At 44.1% G+C, this 19,655-nt stretch overlaps 1 protein-coding gene across 2 annotated transcripts in view; it reads left to right on the forward strand.

The window, feature by feature from the left end:
* Window positions 1–19,655, forward strand: part of LOC126254472 (follistatin-related protein 5-like) — a 572,842-nt gene that overhangs the window by 538,690 nt on the left and 14,497 nt on the right. For both annotated transcript variants that reach the window (XM_049955314.1, XM_049955315.1), the window contains exons 15-16: window positions 7,218–7,418; window positions 10,762–10,908. In XM_049955314.1, the coding sequence (XP_049811271.1) occupies window positions 7,218–7,418; window positions 10,762–10,908 (348 nt within the window). The remainder of the gene's footprint in view (window positions 1–7,217; window positions 7,419–10,761; window positions 10,909–19,655) is intronic.

Here is a 19,655-nt window from a genome sequence, read left to right on the forward strand (position 1 = left end):
ATGAACGGTCAGATCGTAACTTTGCGAAAATAAAGAAAGTAAAATTTTCGCTCGAGGGTGGACTCGAACCAAGGATCTCTCCTTCCCCAGTTGCTCACTCTAACCACGGGACCACGGCGCCCCTCAGCTTACAGTGTCCTTGATGTTTCATATCCTGCACATGGACTACTCAGTTTGTATATTTTGCTAATTTTTTCATAGTTCCACACAACTTCTTCCTGTTTTCTCGATTGATCTGTGTTCAATTTTTCAAGGCCTATCCACTGTGTCAATTTATAACTAAATCTGAGGGGGGTGCGATGGGGAGGTTCCCTTGTTAGTAGAATATGAGGGATGTTAGGGGTATAAGTCTAGAAATTTCCATGAATGACTGACTTACAGTGTACTGAATAACATTACACCAATATTTACTTCACTTTCAGATAATTATGGCTATTACAAGTAGTATGTTTTTAGATTGTTTGGTTCCTCCAACTGTCAACGGCCTCACCGCACTGGCAACTACGAAGTTAAGCGCTGTCGGGCTTGGCTAGCATTTCGATGGGTTACCGTCATGGTCTGCTGAGTCCTGCTGGCAAGCGGGATTCAATCAGCCCTTGTGAGGCAAATTGAGGAGCTACTTGTTTGAAAACGTAGTGACTCCGTTCTCGAAAACTGACAACGACCGGGAAAACGGTAAGCTGATCACATGCTCCTCCCATATCCTCATCCGGTGACACCTATCAGCAGAGGATGACACGACAGTTTATCGGTACAGTTGGGGCTTGCGAAGAGTAGAAAGAGAGAGAGATTGTGTAAAATAAATTAACAATTAATAGTCAAACGGCGGAATTTTCATTAAAAAATTTGAATTTGATTCTGATCCTCCACGAGGGAAAGAGAAAAAAGAGAGAGAAAACTTTCAAGTACGTGTGGCAGAAGCTGGCCCTTAATGCTTATTTTCCCATAGGCAAAAGGTCAGATTCTGAAGCGTGGACATGTGGACGCAAAACACACTTGGACGAAAAACGGATTATCTATACCGACGGGTGTAGTCCACTTCACAGCATAGTTACGACCGTGCAGAAAACATTAGAGAGTAAATTATGTGATGTGTTTGCAGGAAGACTGTTAGACGAAGAGAAACAAACAACTAACACACTGAAGTGGACACATATTAAGGTACCAATGACCAGAATATCTGTAACTAGGCCCCTAACACAGTATACAGTAGACAACATAAAATTCAAAACACTGTGAAGGAGATGAAACATGACTGTTACATCTACACTGTATGATTAGACTTTCAGCTATCCAACATTTCTTGATACGTTGTTGAGAATTACATCGACGTTTTATGTTGTACCACAATACTCGTAATGTGGTTTCCAACATTCGAACATCTAGATCTAGCTGTGCTTTCATAATGTGGCAAATCTGAACAATCTGAAACAACAGTTTATGAACGCGCATGTGAATATGTTACATAATTTACAGAATTCTCAATCTTCAAACTCTAATTAAACGCCTCAAAATTATTTGTTTGAATCGCATGCGTTTGTCTCATTTGATTGCTGATACTTCGGAGTGGAGCAGGGACTGTACTGTCTTACTGAAAGGTAGCATGGCAAAATTGAGAAGTTATCACCCTGGAATATAGTCGACGCCCTTGTCAACGAAATTTTGTTTCCGTTGTGATGGTACATGCTGCGCATTAAAATACGTCAAATTTCAACGTGTTATGGCCGATAGTTCCGTAATCACTTTCCAAGGTTTGTCGATACTGGAAATCATCCAAAGTTAGTAAAACATTTATAATCAGAAACTTCCTGGCAGATTAAAACTGTGTGCCCGACCGAGACACTTGCCTGCGAAAGGCAAAGGTCCCGAGTTCGAGTCTCGGTCGGGCACACAGTTTTAATCTGCCAGGAAGTTTCATATCAGCGCACACTCCGCTGCAGAGTGAAAATCTCATTCTGGCAATTTATAATCAGTTTGTTCCGTTATTTCCAGCTTTCAGATTCGAATGGCTTAGTTCAAAGTGGTCGTTGTCCTCAAGATAATTCATTTGAATAATGCCTGTAACTACAAACACATATGAAAAGCAGAGAACTTGTACAGTACGGTATTGAATGTACACAGAGTGAAGATGTGTGATACAGATGATGCCACAGGTGTACTAAATGAAAGACAGAGACACATTTTCCAGGTAATTAGCTATGATAAAGCTTTTCACATGATAGGTGGTTACCGCATTTGTTGAATACTGAGGAAAGGAACTTGCGAAAACAGCTTTTTAGCGATGGTTGAACGGTTTTAGAAGACTCCGAGAGATCTTGTGTGCCGTTTTATTTCCTTACAGGAGACATAGGTCCATCCTGAAAGACTAAAATAATAACCAGTGAATAATATGCAGGTATTCTAGCCTGAGTCGATGGAAAACATCGTGAAAAGGAGATCCAATCGCGATTTAAGAAAATTATGTTATATCAGGTGCCACAAAGATTCACTGACAATGGAAAACAGGCATCTGAAGAACTAATTGGTGAAACATAGACGGAAGTCAACAAATTTGGTATCTTCTCAATTCCATCCATTCGCATATGTAAGGAGATGTTAACCTGAAAAACATTTCGCCCTATAAAAGAACGCTGATGATTACTTGGGTACTTTCAAGAGACAGTGAGTAGAACTGGGAAGAAGAAAAAGAAATGGGAAGAAGAAAAAGTTCCTGGCATAACTTAACTAAAAGAAGGGATCGATTAATGAGGCGCAATCTGAGACATCAAGAATTTAGTCAATTGATAACTGAGGGAAGCGTGTATGGGGACGGGACGGGGGCGGGCCTTCCACAGTCGCAGTAGGTTGATGGAATCTGTTCAGAGGTAAAACGTTGCTCAAAGTTCATTGATCAAAAAGACGACTACATGAAAAATGAACGGAAGGTTTTCCTAAGACCTGATTCACTTACAGTCAGGATAAGAACAGTTCACAATATACGAGTATTGCCAAGGGTGTGAAGAAAAGATGTAACATTAGTCAAATTCATGCAATCTTGATACTACATTCTAACTTAAGGACATGCAACTACGTGGTATTTACAGTAACGATGTCTTACTACAGATCCACAACACATTTCTTCCTTTCTCTGGCATTCATCAGAGATGTCACCGGTTAGTGAAGTATAGAATAAACTGTCGCGCAACAGTTAGTACCAACAGTGTAGTCTGTCACGCAGTATGCTACAAATTCTGATACAGCCTTCAGGATCATATACACATTTCGGTTCAAATGGTTCAAATGGCTCTGAGCACTATGGGACTCAACTTCTCAGGTCATTAGTCCCCTAGAACTTAGAACTAGTTAAACCTAACTAACCTAAGGACACCACACACATCCATGCCCGAGGCAGGATTCGAACCTGCGACCGTAGCGGTCTCGCGGTTCCAGACTGCAGCGCCTAGAACCGCACGGCCACACCGGCCGGCACACATTTCGGCTACACAGGTTTGAGTGGATATCATAATTAGGAGACGGTCTCGTGTGCAGGATGTTTCCCCCTTGACTTATACACCTGACTAATACCTAGAGTTACTGCAATGAAGCACGTGGTATTGTTCCTTATTGTTGAACTACAAGTTTCGAGGGAACAGGCTCACATCTTGCTCACTGTCATTTTTTCCTCACTATCAAGGAGACCAGACAGCAATCGGAATTCTGTAATGTTTTACATTTACTCGTAGAGTACCTGAAAGCCAAAACTCAAATATCAATCTTGAAAAGCCGTTTGATGCATCTCTCAAAAATTCTCGACAAAATTGACTTTCAAGCTTTCCGAAGAAGTTTAATTCCCTAAAGTTAAGTTTATTTTTCACGGAGGGCTGCGTGGCTCACGCGGCCGCTCGGAAACTGAACATCTCAGTGAATCGCCGGTTCGAAGTTTGCTATTGTCCTCTATCCCGTTTTATTTCTTTCGTTCAATTCGAACAACTATGTCACTTACCTATAAAACTTATCAAATACTTACTAATTAACACCAATTTAATAATTATCTCTTATGAAAAATGCACCTCTTCTCCTCCCTAATTACATATCACATGCATTGCAAATATGAATTATTAATTATCTATATTTTATAAAAGACTTGTTAATAAAGTTATTATGTTTTCTTAAATTTAAAAAATATTTATTAACTACGTTTTATAAAATATTGATAATTAAGAATTTATATTCGCAAGGCATGTCAAATATAATTAGAAAGAAGAGGACGTACATTTTTAATAAAAAAAAATTATGACCAGATATGCATTAATTAGCATATACATGATGAATTTTATATTTAAATAATTTACGTAGAAAAGCCAAAGAAACTGGTACATCTGCCTAATATCGTGTAGGGACCCAGGACCACGCAGAAGTGCCCCAACATGACGTGGCATGGACTCGACTAACGTCTGAAGTAGTGCTGGATGCAATTGACACCATGAATCCTCCAGGGCTGTCCATAGATCCGTAAGAGTACGAGGGAGTGGAGATCACTTCTGAACAGCATGCTGCAAGGTTTCCCAGATACGCTCAACAACGTTCATGTCTGGGGAGTTTGGTGGCCAACGGAAGTGTTTAAGCTCAGAAGATTGTTCTTGGAGCCACTTTGTAGCAATTCTGGACGTGTGGGGTGTCGCATTGTCCTGCTGGAATTGCCCAAGTCAGCCGGAATGCGCAATGGACGTGAATGGATGCAGGTGATCAGACAGGATGCTTACGTACATGTCACCTGGCAGAATCGTATGTAGACATATCAGGGGTCCCATATCACTCTAACTGCACACTCCCGAAACCATTACAGAGCTTCCACCAGCTTGAGCACTCCTCTGTTGACATGCAATGTCCATGGACTCATGAGGTTGTTTGTATACCCGTACACGTCCATCCGCTCGATACAATTTGAAACCAGACTCTTCCGATCAGGCAACATGTTTCCAGTCATCAACAGTCCAATGTCAGTGTTGACAGGCCCGGGCGAGGAGTAAATCTTTGTGCCATGCAGTCATCAAGGGTACACGATTGGGCCTTCGGCTCAGAAAGCCATTATCGATGATGTTTCGTTGAATGGTTCGCACGCTGACACTTGTTGATGGCCCAGCACTGAAATCAGCACCAATTTGCAGAAAGATTGCACTTGTGTCACGTTGAACTATTCTCTTCCGTCGTCGTTGGTCCCGTTCTTGTAGGATCTATTTCCGGCCGCAGCAATGTCGGAGATTTGATGTTTTACCGGGTTCCTGATATTCACGGTACACTGATGAAATGGTCGTACAGGAAAATCCTCACTTCATTGCTACCTTGGAGATGCTGTATCCCACAGCTCGTGCGCCGACTATAGCATCACATTCAAACTCACTTAAATCTTGATAATCTGTGATTGTAGCAGCAGTAACCGATCCAACAACTCTGCGAGGCACTTGATGTTGTACACTACTGGCCATTAAAATTGCTACACCAAGAAGAAATGCAGATGATAAACGGGTATTCATTGGACAAATATATTATACTAGAACTGACATGTGATTACATTTTCACGCAATTTGGGTTCATAGATCCTGAGAAATCAGTACCCAGAACAACCACCTCTGGCCGTAATAACGGCCTTGATAACCCTGGGCATTGAGTCAAACAGAGCTTGGATAGCGTGTACAGGTACAGCTGCCCATGCAGCTTCAACACGATACCACAGTTCATCAAGAGTAGTCACTGGCGTATTGTGACAAGCCAGTTGGTAGGCCACCATTGACCAGAGGTTTTCAATTGGTGAGAGATCTGGATCATGTGCTGGCCAGGGCAGCAGTCGAACATTTTCTGTATCAAGAAAGACCCGTACAGGACCTACAACATGCGGTCGTGCATTATCCTGCTTAAATTTAGGGTTTCACAGGGATCGAATGAAGGGTAGAGCCATGGGTCGTAACACATCTGAAATGTAACGTCCACTGTTCGGAGTGCCGTCAATGCGAACAAGAGGTGACCGAGACGTCTGAGCAGTGGCACCCCATACCATCACGCCAGGTGATGTGCCAGTATGGCGATGACGAATACGCACTTCCAATGTTCGTTCACCGTGATGTCGCCAAACACGGATGCGACCATCATGATGCTGTAAACAGAACCTGGATTCATCCGAAAAAATTACGTTTTGCCATTTGTGCACCCAGGTTCGTCGTTGAGTACAACATCGCATGCGCTCATGTCTGTGATGCAGCCACGGTCTCCGAGCTGATAGTTCATGCTGCTGCAAACGTCGTCGAACTGTTCGTGCAGATGGTTGTTGTCTCGCAAACGAGCCCATCTGTTGACTCAGGGATCGAGACGTGGCTGTGCGATCCGCTACAGCCATGCGGATCAGATGCCTGTCACCTCGACTGCTAGTGATACGAGGCCGTTGAGATCCAGCACGGCGTTCCGTATTACCCTCCTGAACCCACCGCTTCCATATTCTGCTAACAGTCATTGGATCTTGACCAACGCGGGCAGCAATGTCGCGATACGATAAACCGCAATCGCGATAGGCTACAATCCGACCTTTATCAAAGGCGGAAACGTGATGGTACGCATTTCTCCTCCTTAGAAGAGGCATCATAACAACGTTTCACCAGTCAACGCCGGTCAACTGCTGTTTGTGTATGAGAAATCGGTTGATGACTTTACTGATGTCAGCACGTTGTAGGTGTCGCCACCGGCGCCAATCTTGTGTGAATGGTCTGAAAAGTTAAACATTTGCATATCACAGCATCTTCTTCCTGTCGGTGAAATGTCGCGCCTGTAGCACGTTATCTTCGTGGCGTAGCAATTTTATTGGCCAGTAGTGTATGTAGTCGTTGCTGACCGCAGCGCCGTATTCTGACTGTTTACATGTCTCAGTATTTGAATACGCATACCTGTACCAGTTACTTCAGCGCTTCAGTGTATATCGCAAGTCATGTCTTCGTCGCCGGCAGGAGTGGCCGAGCGGTTCTACGCACTTCAGTCTGGAACCGCGCGACCGCTACGGTCGCAGGTTCGAATCCTGCCTCGGGCATGGATGTGTGTGACGGCTTTAGGTTAGTTAGGTTTAAGTAGTTCTAAGTTCTAGGGGACTGATGACCTCAGAAGTTAAGTCCCATAGAGCTCAGAGCCATTTGAAACATTTGAATGTCTTCGTCAATCTTCCACGAAACACTGGAAGTCCTGTGTCCTGCCGGCAGACGGGTACGCGATCCTGGAGTGCGAGGAGCCGGTGACGGGGCGCGCCGCGGGCCAGGTGCTGCTGGACCACCTGTCGGACGCGGTGCTGGCGCGCAAGCCCGTGCTGCTCGGCCGACCCACAGTTGCCCCGGACAGCCGCGCCGTCGTCACCGTAGACCACGGCCGCGAAGGCGTCACCCTCGTCGTGCAGCGCGTCACCGGTGAGCCCACTACTCCTCTACTCCTCTGCTACGCATCACCCGTGCTTCCGAGGGCGTCGCTGCAGCAGTTACGTATTGCACAGCATTTGTGTGGAACATTCGAATGGCAACTTAGAGGCAAGCGCCACATAAATTTCAGACAAAAACTTTTTGTTTTTAACGCCATGGTGCGCGCCCTCTTACAGTATGGAAAGGCCTGGACGTAATTATTTTGTTCGGCACATTCGTCTCATTTTTTTTTTCAGTCGGTAGCTGACAGAAATTATCATTTATGTCTCAAACTGTACGCTCCTCCGCGTCGAATTCTTGAGTTGGCAAAATAGCCAATATTTTCAAAAGAATGGTTAGTGGAATTTTGGCGGTCTGAACTGAGCTCCGTTTCGCAAAAGGCCAATTTCTTCCATACCTTATTTTATCCTAACCTGAACCTTTTTTTTCTTCAATCGCTGGACGCAGACTGTTCACCATTTTTTAGCAGGGCAAAATGAAGTCAGTTTCAGATAACTTTATTCACAAATGTTGGTGTTGGGACAGTAACCAGCCACAAATTTACTTTCAGTTCCTGTATTCAACGGGTACCATTAACGGTTTCGAATCATTATGATTCATCTTCAGACGGTATACGCGCTTTCCTTATAACGTGTGATGCGTTTTTTTACAGATTAATTATCCTAAAATATAAATAATACATAATTATAAGCACACCACACACAGATGGTTGCGTTACAGATTTTCGTTGGATGTGACTTACGTGAAATGTCGGTTTGTATTGTTTGTTTTCACAACATTCGTCCAACAGATGTGGATACATTCCCACTGCATTCTTATTGTTGCACACGTAAATTTTTCTCGCTGAACACTTTAGATTTGTCACTGTTAAGATTTCTACTACGCACCACAGCTTTTGATACATACAAAGAGCTTACAAACATATGAGTATCAAAGATGCTATGACATATCGTAATATTTGAAGATGTCCTATGTTTGGGAAAGGATCATATACGCACTTATGCAACTGAAATGCTTTTTACGCTAGTGCAGAGGCATTGATACAGTTACATTAATTATAAAGTTTTCCGCTTTTTCTTTCTTTGCTGTCCCAACACTAACATTTGTCTTCAAATAACAGCCACGGTCTCCAACATTGTCATCATATGCCAAAATTGCATTAAAGTTTATTCACGTCTCACAAGGTAGCTTACTCACTAATGACGTCCATGCGACCTTTTTAGCGGGAAATCGAAAGTCAAATAAACAAACATATGTATTAAAATACGAATGTATTTCTAATTTTTGACCGTACAAATTATACTAATACCGACTGGAGACAACTACAAAACAATTTTCTTGTGGTGACCATTAACATAATCCACAATGGTTAATACCCCCTTTTGTATGATGTACATTCCTTTTTTTTTACTTTATTTATGGACACAGACAAGTTTCGCGTTTTTAATAAACTATCTTCAGTGTACGCCTTGGAATATTACATGATATTTTCATTGTCATATATTGGTTATAGATTTGAAACAGTTCATGAAAATATCTTTTACACTAAAATAGAAACTGACTTACACTAATTCCATTATTTCAAAACCATGCAGCGTTCCCTTGTGTGGAAAACTATTTAAAAGACTCCACCTTTTCATGTAGTCACTGTGGTTCGTAACATATTAAACAACAACTCAGCTGCCGTTTTCTAAGTATAACAAAGTCATTTGTTTTTATAAGTGTTGTCACATTTTTTCTGTTTTTGTTTTCACTTGTTGTTTGTCTGTCTGTATGTGTGTTGGCCGAACACCTTCTGCACATCCAAGCGATTAGCGTTTAAAACACATGATGAGTTAAAAATGCTGTGGTCATTAGAGACAGAACCCGCGAACTGGAGAAGCACGGTGGAAAAAATTGGCCTTCTTGAAGTAACTAAACTGCGAGTGCCCTCAGGTAATTTGAAGATGCCAAAGAAAACTTAAATCATGGTGCTCAGCCTGGGATTTGAATGGTTTTTCCTCAACAGGATTGCCATGAACTTTAACCAATGTCTCTTCTCGATCTCTGTTAAACATATTAGGACCATAAGCTATCAGGCATTGGAACCATCCTTCATCAGCTCCAACATCCTCCTAAAATTTTGATACTTGCCCATCTATTCCATCCAAAATCTCCTGACATATACTTTTTTAGGTCTACTGCTACTTCCAGTGCGAAATTAATTAATTTTGAACGCTCTGTCAGATGTCCTCTAACCTCTTCTCCGTTTAATCTCATTTTTAAATATATTTCTTTCAATATCTATTCTACTTATTATAATGGTAGAACAATGATCACACTTTGGAGTTGAAGGGCTGGCATGGGTCGACGTGCATTTGTTGGGCTTTATACTGGAGACAAGCAAACTATCTACAATTTTCACTTTAAGATAGCAAACTTGCTTTGGAACTGTAAGTCTTAATGAAAACCAATCTTTCTTTATGATTTAGCGAGAACCACTTGATTTTACTTTTACCAGAATTAAATTGTACCCCATTTTCTTACTGGCTATATAAATACACCGTACAAAATCTACACATTTAAATAAAACACAGTACATGGAAACACTACAAAATCCTCTCAGCTTAGAATCGTAATATAAAAGTAATAAGTCCGATCGGTGGTCCCACCTTTCAACAGTCCACACACCAGCAGAATTCAAACTGCAACATCTGTACAGCTTGATCTCCCGCATATCTCCACATGCCCTTCCACATAGATGGAACACTTCGGTACAATCTCACCGCAAGCAACTGCCGCCTATTGCTAGCTTAAAGATTGCACACAGCAAATGAAACAGGCCACTGTGTTATCGCCCGCCTCTGATGTGCCACAGCCATGCTAAAAGCGACAGTTCTCAGCTAGGCGCCTCGATGCGCAGCGGTCCACACATGATTCGTGTCTCGTCTAGATCGTACGTACGTCCACCGTCGCACTCATGGCGATAGTTTTCAGCCCCTCCGGTTCCGTGTCGCCAACTAATGGGTCCTCGGGAGACGAAGACTGTGCCGTACTTTCCACGGCACGCTATTACCTTCTGCGTATCGTCTTTTGTCTCGTCACTTCCTTGGTTTGATAACCTCTATTTTTATCGACTCTCGTGGTTTGCGGTCATTTTTCACATCCAGGCAACGCTATGCTTTAAACGTAGAGTTTCATGAACGACTTCCGTAATTCCGTGTCAGTACTGGCAACAGCAGAGCTTTTGTTTAAATACAACTTCCTTCATCAGGACCAGTCTCCTCCTGACGTCTGCCTCGCTGAGTCGTTAAACTGATCACAAGAACTGATAATTTATTGCAATTATTTTCAGAGAACGGCCTGAAGTTTATGTTCGACGTGAAGACGACGTTGAACATCAGCGACATCACCTTCTACCCATCGCAGACGACTCACGGCTACGATCTGTACGCCAGCGCCACCGATAAGGAAGACATACTCTTCCTCAACCTACTGACAGGTGAGTACGACTACACTAAGCCAATTCCGAGTTTTACTGTAACATCTCAGCTGCTGCATAATGCGTATTTGTCAGCTCCTAGTAAAACTCTACTACAAATACGATTTAATGTGAATAAAGTTCAAGACATCTGATACAATATCATTTGAGTGAGTACATTGCTTTCCACGGTGTGCTGGTGCTTGAAATTATCTCTGATTTTCCCAATTACTTAGTGGAAGACACATTGAAGCCAATTACCACAACTTAACTCCTGGAAATGGAAAAAAGAACACATTGACACAGGTGTGTCAGACCCACCATACTTGCTCCGGACACTGCGAGAGGGCTGTACAAGCAATGATCACACGCACGGCACAGCGGACACACCAGGAACCGCGGTGTTGGCCGTCGAATGGCGCTAGCTGCGCAGCATTTGTGCACCGCCGCCGTCAGTGTCAGCCAGTTTGCCGTGGCATACGGAGCTCCATCGCAGTCTTTAACACTGGTAGCATGCCGCGACAGCGTGGACGTGAACCGTATGTGCAGTTGACGGACTTTGAGCGACGGCGTATAGTGGGCATGCGGGAGGCTGGGTGGACGTACCGCCGAATTGCTCAACAAGTGGGGCGTGAGGTCTCCACAGTACATCGATGTTGTCGCCAGTGGTCCGCGGAAGGTGCACGTGCCCGTCGACCTGGGACCGGACCGCAGCGACGCACGGATGCACGCCAAGACCGTAGGATCCTACGCAGTGCCGTAGGGGACCGCACCGCCACTTCCCAGCAAATTAGGGACACTGTTGCTCCTGGGGTATCGGCGAGGACCATTCGCAACCGTCTCCTTGAAGCTGGGCTACGGTCCCGCACACCGTTAGGCCGTCTTCCGCTCACGCCCCAACATCGTGCAGCCCGCCTCCAGTGGTGTCGCGACAGGCGTGAATGGAGGGACGAATGGAGACGTGTCGTCTTCAGCGATGAGAGTCGCTTCTGCCTTGGTGCCAATGATGGGCGTATGCGTGTTTGGCGCCGTGCAGGTGAGCGCCACAATCAGGACTGCATACGACCGAGGCACACAGGGCCAACACCCGGCATCATGGTGTGGGGAGCGATCTCCTACACTGGCCGTACACCACTGGTGATCGTCGAGGGGACACTGAATAGTGCACGGTACATCCAAACCGTCATCGAACCCATCGTTCTACCATTCCTAGACCGGCAAGGGAACTTGCTGTTCCAACAGGACAACGCACGTCCGCATGTATCCCGTGCCACCCAACGTGCTCTAGAAGGTGTAAGTCAACTACCCTGGCCAGCAAGATCTCCGGATCTGTCCCCCATTGAGCATGTTTGGGACTGGATGAAGCGTCGTCTCACGCGGTCTGCACGTCCAGCACGAACGCTGGTCCAACTGAGGCGCCAGGTGGAAATGGCATGGCAAGCCGTTCCACAGGACTACATCCAGCATCTCTACGATCGTCTCCATGGGAGAATAGCAGCCTGCATTGCTGCGAAAGGTGGATATACACTGTACTAGTGCCGACAATGTGCATGCTCTGTTGCCTGTGTCTATGTGCCTGTGGTTCTGTCAGTGTGATCATGTGATGTATCTGACCCCAGGAATGTGTCAATAAAGTTTCCCCTTCCTGGGACCATGAATTCACGGTGTTCTTATTTCAATTTCCAGGAGTGTATTTTTCAATGAAAACAAATTCCTTTTACGGGCACCGTCAATAATCATGATAAAACGTTTAATTTTTGGTAATGAAAAGGTCTTACCGCATTTTTCACGGGGAGGCCCCATCCACGGTAGTAGACAATTAATACATCATCAGCAACTGTGCATCAGTTTGTCTGTCGTGTCTACGGAAGTACAGCGAACGTCTCACTTCTCTGCGGACGAGACTTCAAACTCCAACTATCTTTTACGTCATCTCAGGCACCATACGAGATTTCGTCATTAGAGTTTAGTTCCTTGTGACAATAAATGGATCTTCGAAGTTATTAAAAAGCATAGAGTACCAACCTCAACCACTTCCTCACATTGCAGCTCTTGCACATCAGATCCTCAATTATTTGCAGGGTATACTCAAATATCTATCTTGCCGTTCAGTTTTTACCCTCTACGGCCCCCCTAGCACTATGAAAGTTATTCCTCGCTGTCCTAAAACGTACCCTGTCATTCTGTCCCACCTTCGCGTCAGTCCTCTCGGATTTCCTATCGGTCTACATAATTTTAAACATCTTTCTATGCCACCACATCACAAACGTTTCGATTATCCTCTTCTCCGGATTTCCGTTAGATCATGAATCGCTACCGTACAATACTATGCACCACAAGTACATTCTTAGAAATTTCTTCCTCATGTTAAGATTGTCGTTAAAGACCAACACACTTGGCCAGAAATACATAAGATAATCTGCTATTCACATCCTCCTTGCTTCGTTCAAAATGTGTTACTTTGCTTCCAAGGTAGCAGAATGCCTTCACTTCGTCTAATTCCTGGTCAACAGTTTTGATTTTAAGTTCATCACTAATCTTATTTCTGCTTCTCTTCATTATCTTCTTCTTTCTTCGGTGAACTCTCAGTCCACGTTCTGAACTCCTTAGACCAGGGACGGCCAAGACAGCGGCTCGAGTGCATGCACGCGTGCCGAGCTTTCACACGCGTGCGGATCGCTCCCTTCTGACGTCACACGTCCCTCACTATCACACCAGCTGACTGCGCGCGCATGCGCGGAACTACGAACACGCCGCACGCGACAGTGCATTCGCGTAAGGAACACCGCCCTGCTAGCAGGTGGCTTAGTTTCATATTACGACATTTGATAATATTAAGCTCTGTACAACACATCATGTTGAGCAATACTGAATCTTTGTTGGCTGTTCGTACACCTACAGAAAAATAACAATAACGCTGGGTTTGAAACTGTATTACACCAACAATATCGTGCTTCTCACATCGTCACTCATAAAATTCTTACAACATTTAAGCTGAGATATAGAAACGGACTTGAAAGTGGTCTACAGCATGCAGTATGATGTGGAATAAGTGATTCCAACTACATGTGAAACAAGCAAATTTTATATTCTGGAACTACTGTACAAAATTTGCAATAACTACAATTCTCAACAAAACATACGACAAATACAACAAAATTATCACCATTAATTTAATTATTTTTGGTTCACTGTAGACATAATAAAGTACATATCCGGCACAAACTGACGGTACACGGACAAACGCAGACAGTTTCCCATATTTTCGTCACTCGAACTGCCACGTAATGCTGACTTATTTAGTTTCATAATCTAAATAAACCTTTCGCACACGTATGTCGACCCAAACCCTGATATAACTTTTGCAACCCCATTGTGGAGACGGGGAAACTCTTCCTGAGGAAAACCTTCGTAAAATTCCTGGATAGCTTTTACGTAAAAAAAATTGTCCTTTAAATGGGAATTATACTGCAGATCGATCAATTCCATTTGAAAATGCACTGGAGTACTTTCAACTGAAACTGCAAAGGGTCTAGAAAATAGTTCAAAAACAGATGTCAGACTGGCAGTGTCCTGAAAATTTAGAAAATTGTGCCTGTAGTTCCTCCAACACAGAAACGATTTCGTCAGAAGTTGCGTTCTCTCTGACTTCAGAGAGCGTAGGGCAATGGGCAGTATTCATTTTAATGAGTTGTTCCTTCCACAATGCGAGTTTCTTATTAAATGCATCCACTTTTTTCATCAGATCAGTCTCATTGAGAGCGTTCAAGTGTGCAGTCAGATCAACTAAACAGGCGAGGTCTGCAATCCATTTTTGATCTTCTAATTTTGGCTCTGCCTTTCCTTTTTCCTTCAGGAACTCAACAAGAGCGAGTCCTAAATTAAAAAAATCTTTCGAGGCATGATCCTCGACTTAACCAACGTATTTCCCAGTGGGAAACATCATCTCCGTACTCTTCGTTCAGTTCCATGAGAAACTGTTGAAACTGACGGTGTACTAAGCCATGCGACTTCAAAAAATGCACTATGGTCACTACCAACTTCATCACGTGCTCCAAATTTGCATACTTAGCACAAAGAGCTTCTTGGTGTACAAAACAATGAATTTCGTACAAATATTCCGTCGATCGTCCTAGTTTTTTACGCAACAATGCTACAAGCCCATTTCGAGCACCTCGAATTGCTGGCGCTCCATCCGTGGTGACTGAAACTAACATTTTCCAATTCAGACCAACGGCTTCAATTGCCTCTTCAACTGCTTTTAGGAATTCGGTACCCCTCGTTGTGTGTTTCATTTGTACTAAATCTAACAGTTTTTCCGCCACGTGCAAATTTGTGTCGACTCCACCAACATAAATCGCTAGTTGTGCTGTGTCCGAAATGTCGGTCGACTCGTGCAAAGCAATCGAGAATGCCATAAACTTGCAGGCACTATCAATTAATTGCCTGTAGACATCCAGTGGCGTCAAGAGTTCCGCCGCCTCAACAATACACTCCTTGATGAAATCACCATCACTGAAAGGCTTATTCGCTCTTGCAATTTTGAGCGCTATTTTGTAGCTTGCTTTTAAAGACAGGTCGCTACGTTCGGTTGCAGGCTAAAAAAAGGAAACAAAAACTGAGTGAACTCTAAATTCGAATTCTAACGATAAATATGTACAAATACAAACATCAGAAACACAAATATTTGTAAGTGGTACTCGTGTTCGGTCCGTCTCGCTGCATAACACTACGTCTTTTTAATTCCGCCAACTTGTTTGATCTATCAACCCAACTAAATCATCAAGTCCTTTGTGTGTGGTGTTATAATGCCGTTCTATTGCAAATTTGCGGCGCCCGGCGAGTATGCGACTGCATAATAGACATTGAGAATTTTCATCCTTCTCTTCGAAAAAATACTGCAATTCCCATTCAGCTCGGTGACGTTGTGTCACTACCCCGCCTCTTTGTGAGCGTGTGTTCCATTGCAACGACCACAGTACAGTACTTATAAACTTCCTACGAGTCGCTAACAAATAGCGAGGAATAAACATGGCTGCCACTACGAATCAACTAATGCATCCTATGCCGGATAGATGTCGCATCGCACAGCTAGTCTAATGTCGTGCCGTGCCGAGCAGTGCCGCGAAAGACCGAGGAAAGCCGAGTAGTGGCGAGGCGGACCGAGCCCTGGACGGCACGCGTGCAGCACATCTGTACACGCGTGCAGTTCGGCACGCCGTGGCCGTCCCTGCCTTATAGACTGTTCATTCCATTCAACCTTCACTGAGGATGACAATGTTATCAGTGAACCTTATCATTGATATCCTTCCACCCATAATTCTAACCCAATTCGTGAACATTTCTCCTTTGTGTCTATCATTACTGCTCCGATGTGTATACTAAACACTGGGGCCTAAAGACTACATCCCAGTCTTACGCCCTTTTCAATCCGAGTACTTTGTTCTTGATATTCCAGTCCTACTGTTCTCTCTTCGTTCTTGTGCGTATTGTGTATTATCCATTTGTTAATATAGCTACTCCTAATTTCTCAGAATTTCGATCATCTTACAACACTTGACGTTGTCGAACATTTTTCCAGGTTACCAAATCCTATGAACGTGTCTTGATTTTTCTTTAGTCTTGCTTCCATTTTCAGCCGCGTCAGGACTACCCACACTGATCATCTTTTAACAATCCTCAGTTTCAATTCCAGTGTTCTGTATTTTATTCTTGTTAGAATTTTGATGCGTGAGTTGCTAAACTGATTGTGAGTTAGTTCTGTTACTTATTTGCCACTTTTTTTCGTGTATCAAAAGTGAAACTGCATAAACAGAATGACTGTAGTGACTGCTAGTGCAGCACAGTGTTATGTTGTTACGGATGATTATGGAAATAAAAGGAAGGTGGCATTCCGTGCCAGGAGGTAGCTCACTATTCTCGAGCTATAGCCGAGCTTAATGTCCTCATCCGTTAACATCTCTTACTGAACAGTGTCGCAATTCTCACTGCATGAGACAATACGCACACGTTTTGAATTTATCGCATACCTTCTGCTCTCAGTCTCATACCCTGTTCCACGCACGACGCGGACACCTGCCGACAGTTTGCACGGGATGTGCACAGTTCGTTCCTCTTTTCAACTGTCGCATGATGGTTGTTTACATCAGATGTTCAAAACGATAGCCCTCTGCCGCAGGAGCAGCCTGACAGCTTCAGAACATGTTGTCGAATATCTGCTGCCAGAAATCTGGAAATCACTAGCTGAATACTGTCTTCTAACTCTTGGACATATGTGGATTGTTTGCATACCCGTATGTTTCACAAGAACCTGAATATAAAAATCACTTGAATTTAGATGTGGGGGACGAGCCAGTCAAGCATAATATCACCAAAAATATCCCGTAAAACTGTCAATGACACACTGGCGATGTGTTCCCTTGCATTGACCTGCATGAAATATTCGTTATTGGTTCTCTGAAAAAAGATGATAGTATTTTGTCCACATACCTAGAGGTTATGGTTCGTTGTAAAAAGGTCACACTAATAATTCTTACTGCACTAACTGCACGCTACACTCACGTTTTCAGATTTGCAGAGTCTTTGGATTATTGTTATGCCACAAATAAATTATTTGGTGCAACTGGGTAAAAAGTAAGCAACCTTCCTCGGCTAACGTAAGGAGCCAGAGAAGCAAGTCAAGACAGACGGCTGGGCAGTTACGTCAGGGCTACCATCTGACGTAGCAAGCACAGCTGCCAAAGCGTCACAATGGTTACCGCATGTGGTTGCCAGCAGACGACACAGGAGCGTAAATAATATCGGCACAAAAGAAAAGCAAAGATACCACGATCTAGATGGTGCAGTTATTTCACAGCAGTCCAGCGGACTTGTGGCCTACGTGACCAGATTCACCGACCTAGTATAAACAACCTTCATTTTTTAAGTCAAAGGAGTGGCACATAGTCTGGCAGCCACCATCTACGAGGAGAACTCTAAGCTGGCCCACAAGGCGATATGGTTTTACAAGCAGCCACCGTGAGACCTGCCCTCCACTAATTGTGGATCTACTGCTGACGATTTGGCATCTACCAGCCGGTAGACAACCTGCGAGCGTACTTCCAGCCTTCTGCCCTGCGGATGGGGCAGCTGTTAGAGAAATGGGTGGTGCAGTCACCTGAGCACCTCCTCCGTGCCGAATACCTCCACTGGCATGAGCAGGCGCTCATGCTGAGGGTTGTCTTCCTGTAGATGTTGGTATCAGAAGAGGGATCCACCAAAATGTAGAGGAAGGCAGCCCTCAGCAGGAGCCCTCGCAGGAAGCAGGGGCATGTGGTTGCATTGCCCCGGTCTGGGACAGCTGCCCTCTAGGACAGAACACTGGCAGTGACTCGCAAGTGTTCCATCGGCTGGAAGTCGCCAAGTCCACAGCACTGGACTTAGAGCTGGCAGTAAGGCTGCAGTTATCAGAGGCCAATTCTCCTGGTGGCTGCTTGTAGGACCATGTCACCTCATGGACCAGTGTAGACCTCTCCTCGTAGACGATGGCCGCCAGACTGTGTGTGATCCCTTTGACTAAAAATGGGGATTATTTATACAGGTTCGGTCCGTACTTGTTTTCCCATCGTTTGGGTCTGGTTACGTAGGCCACAACAACTCTGCTGGCCATCTAGACCATGGTGTCTTTCTCTTGTAGCGTTACGCTCCTGTCACGTCAACTTGACAGTGAAATGGGTAACCACCCGGACGTTTCGGCAGCTGTTTTCGTTATATCAGCAGATAGCGTTGGCGTTAATTCTGTCCAGCTGTCCGTCTTGACCTGTTTCTCTGGCTTCTTGCGTTAGCCAAGAAATGGGTCTTAGTTTTATCCAGTCACACCAAATAATTTATTTGTGGTGGAATGGTATAATCGAAGAGGGTTTTCAGAACTGCGACGTCGATTGTTCTCCGAGTCCATTCCCAAAAATGCAGCCATGCTTCATCATAAATATGAGCATTTCAAAGTCAGCATATTCATCATGGACAGACTAGAAGAAACTGTGTGTACTGATGCCGACAAATAGTCTTTGAATTCGCCAGTCAATGCATCTGCCACGCGCTGTTCCACCTACCAACCTCTGGTAAGTGTCTGGCACCTGTTAGTACTGGCGTCATGTCAGTCTGTTGCAGAAAGAAATGCAGTTTTATTTCTGTGTATATCGTCATTGTTGTCAGTTCACTCTTCTAAAAGGAAGGGGGTAAAGAAGGCAGATTACGGTTTAACATCCTGTTGACACCGTGGTCATTAGAGAGGGAGCGCAAGGCCGGATTGGGAAAGCATGGGAAAGGCAATCAACTGTGCCCTTTCAAAGGAACCATCCCGACATTTATCTTAAGCAATTTATGGAAATCACAGAAAACGTGAGTGTGGATAGTTGAGGGTGGGGGGGGGGCGATTTATCCCTTATCCTCTGGAATTCGAGCTTACTCCTCTTGACTAACCAGGCATCAGCGTAAGATCATAGTGGTGGTCGTGTTTCCTAGTACTTAAAATTATCCAAAGGCAGTGGTTCAAAGAGGGTATTAATCTTGTAGAAGTTCATTCACTACGTGAACTTTTATTTATTTGATATCATTAAAGAGACTTTCCCTCAATCTAAAGGCGCAGTGCCCTTTGGCTCTTTAAGTTTGGTACGCTTGCGATAACCACCACAACGAGTTCATGGCTGTTAAATAGTGGTACGAAGGTTTTCGAAATGGGAGCCCACGTCCCCGTGGTTAGACAACAGAGAATGTCTCATACTGAAATG

This window comes from Schistocerca nitens, chromosome 1 (genome assembly GCF_023898315.1).
Source record: "Schistocerca nitens isolate TAMUIC-IGC-003100 chromosome 1, iqSchNite1.1, whole genome shotgun sequence".
In the NCBI taxonomy this organism is placed as follows: domain Eukaryota; kingdom Metazoa; phylum Arthropoda; class Insecta; order Orthoptera; family Acrididae; genus Schistocerca; species Schistocerca nitens.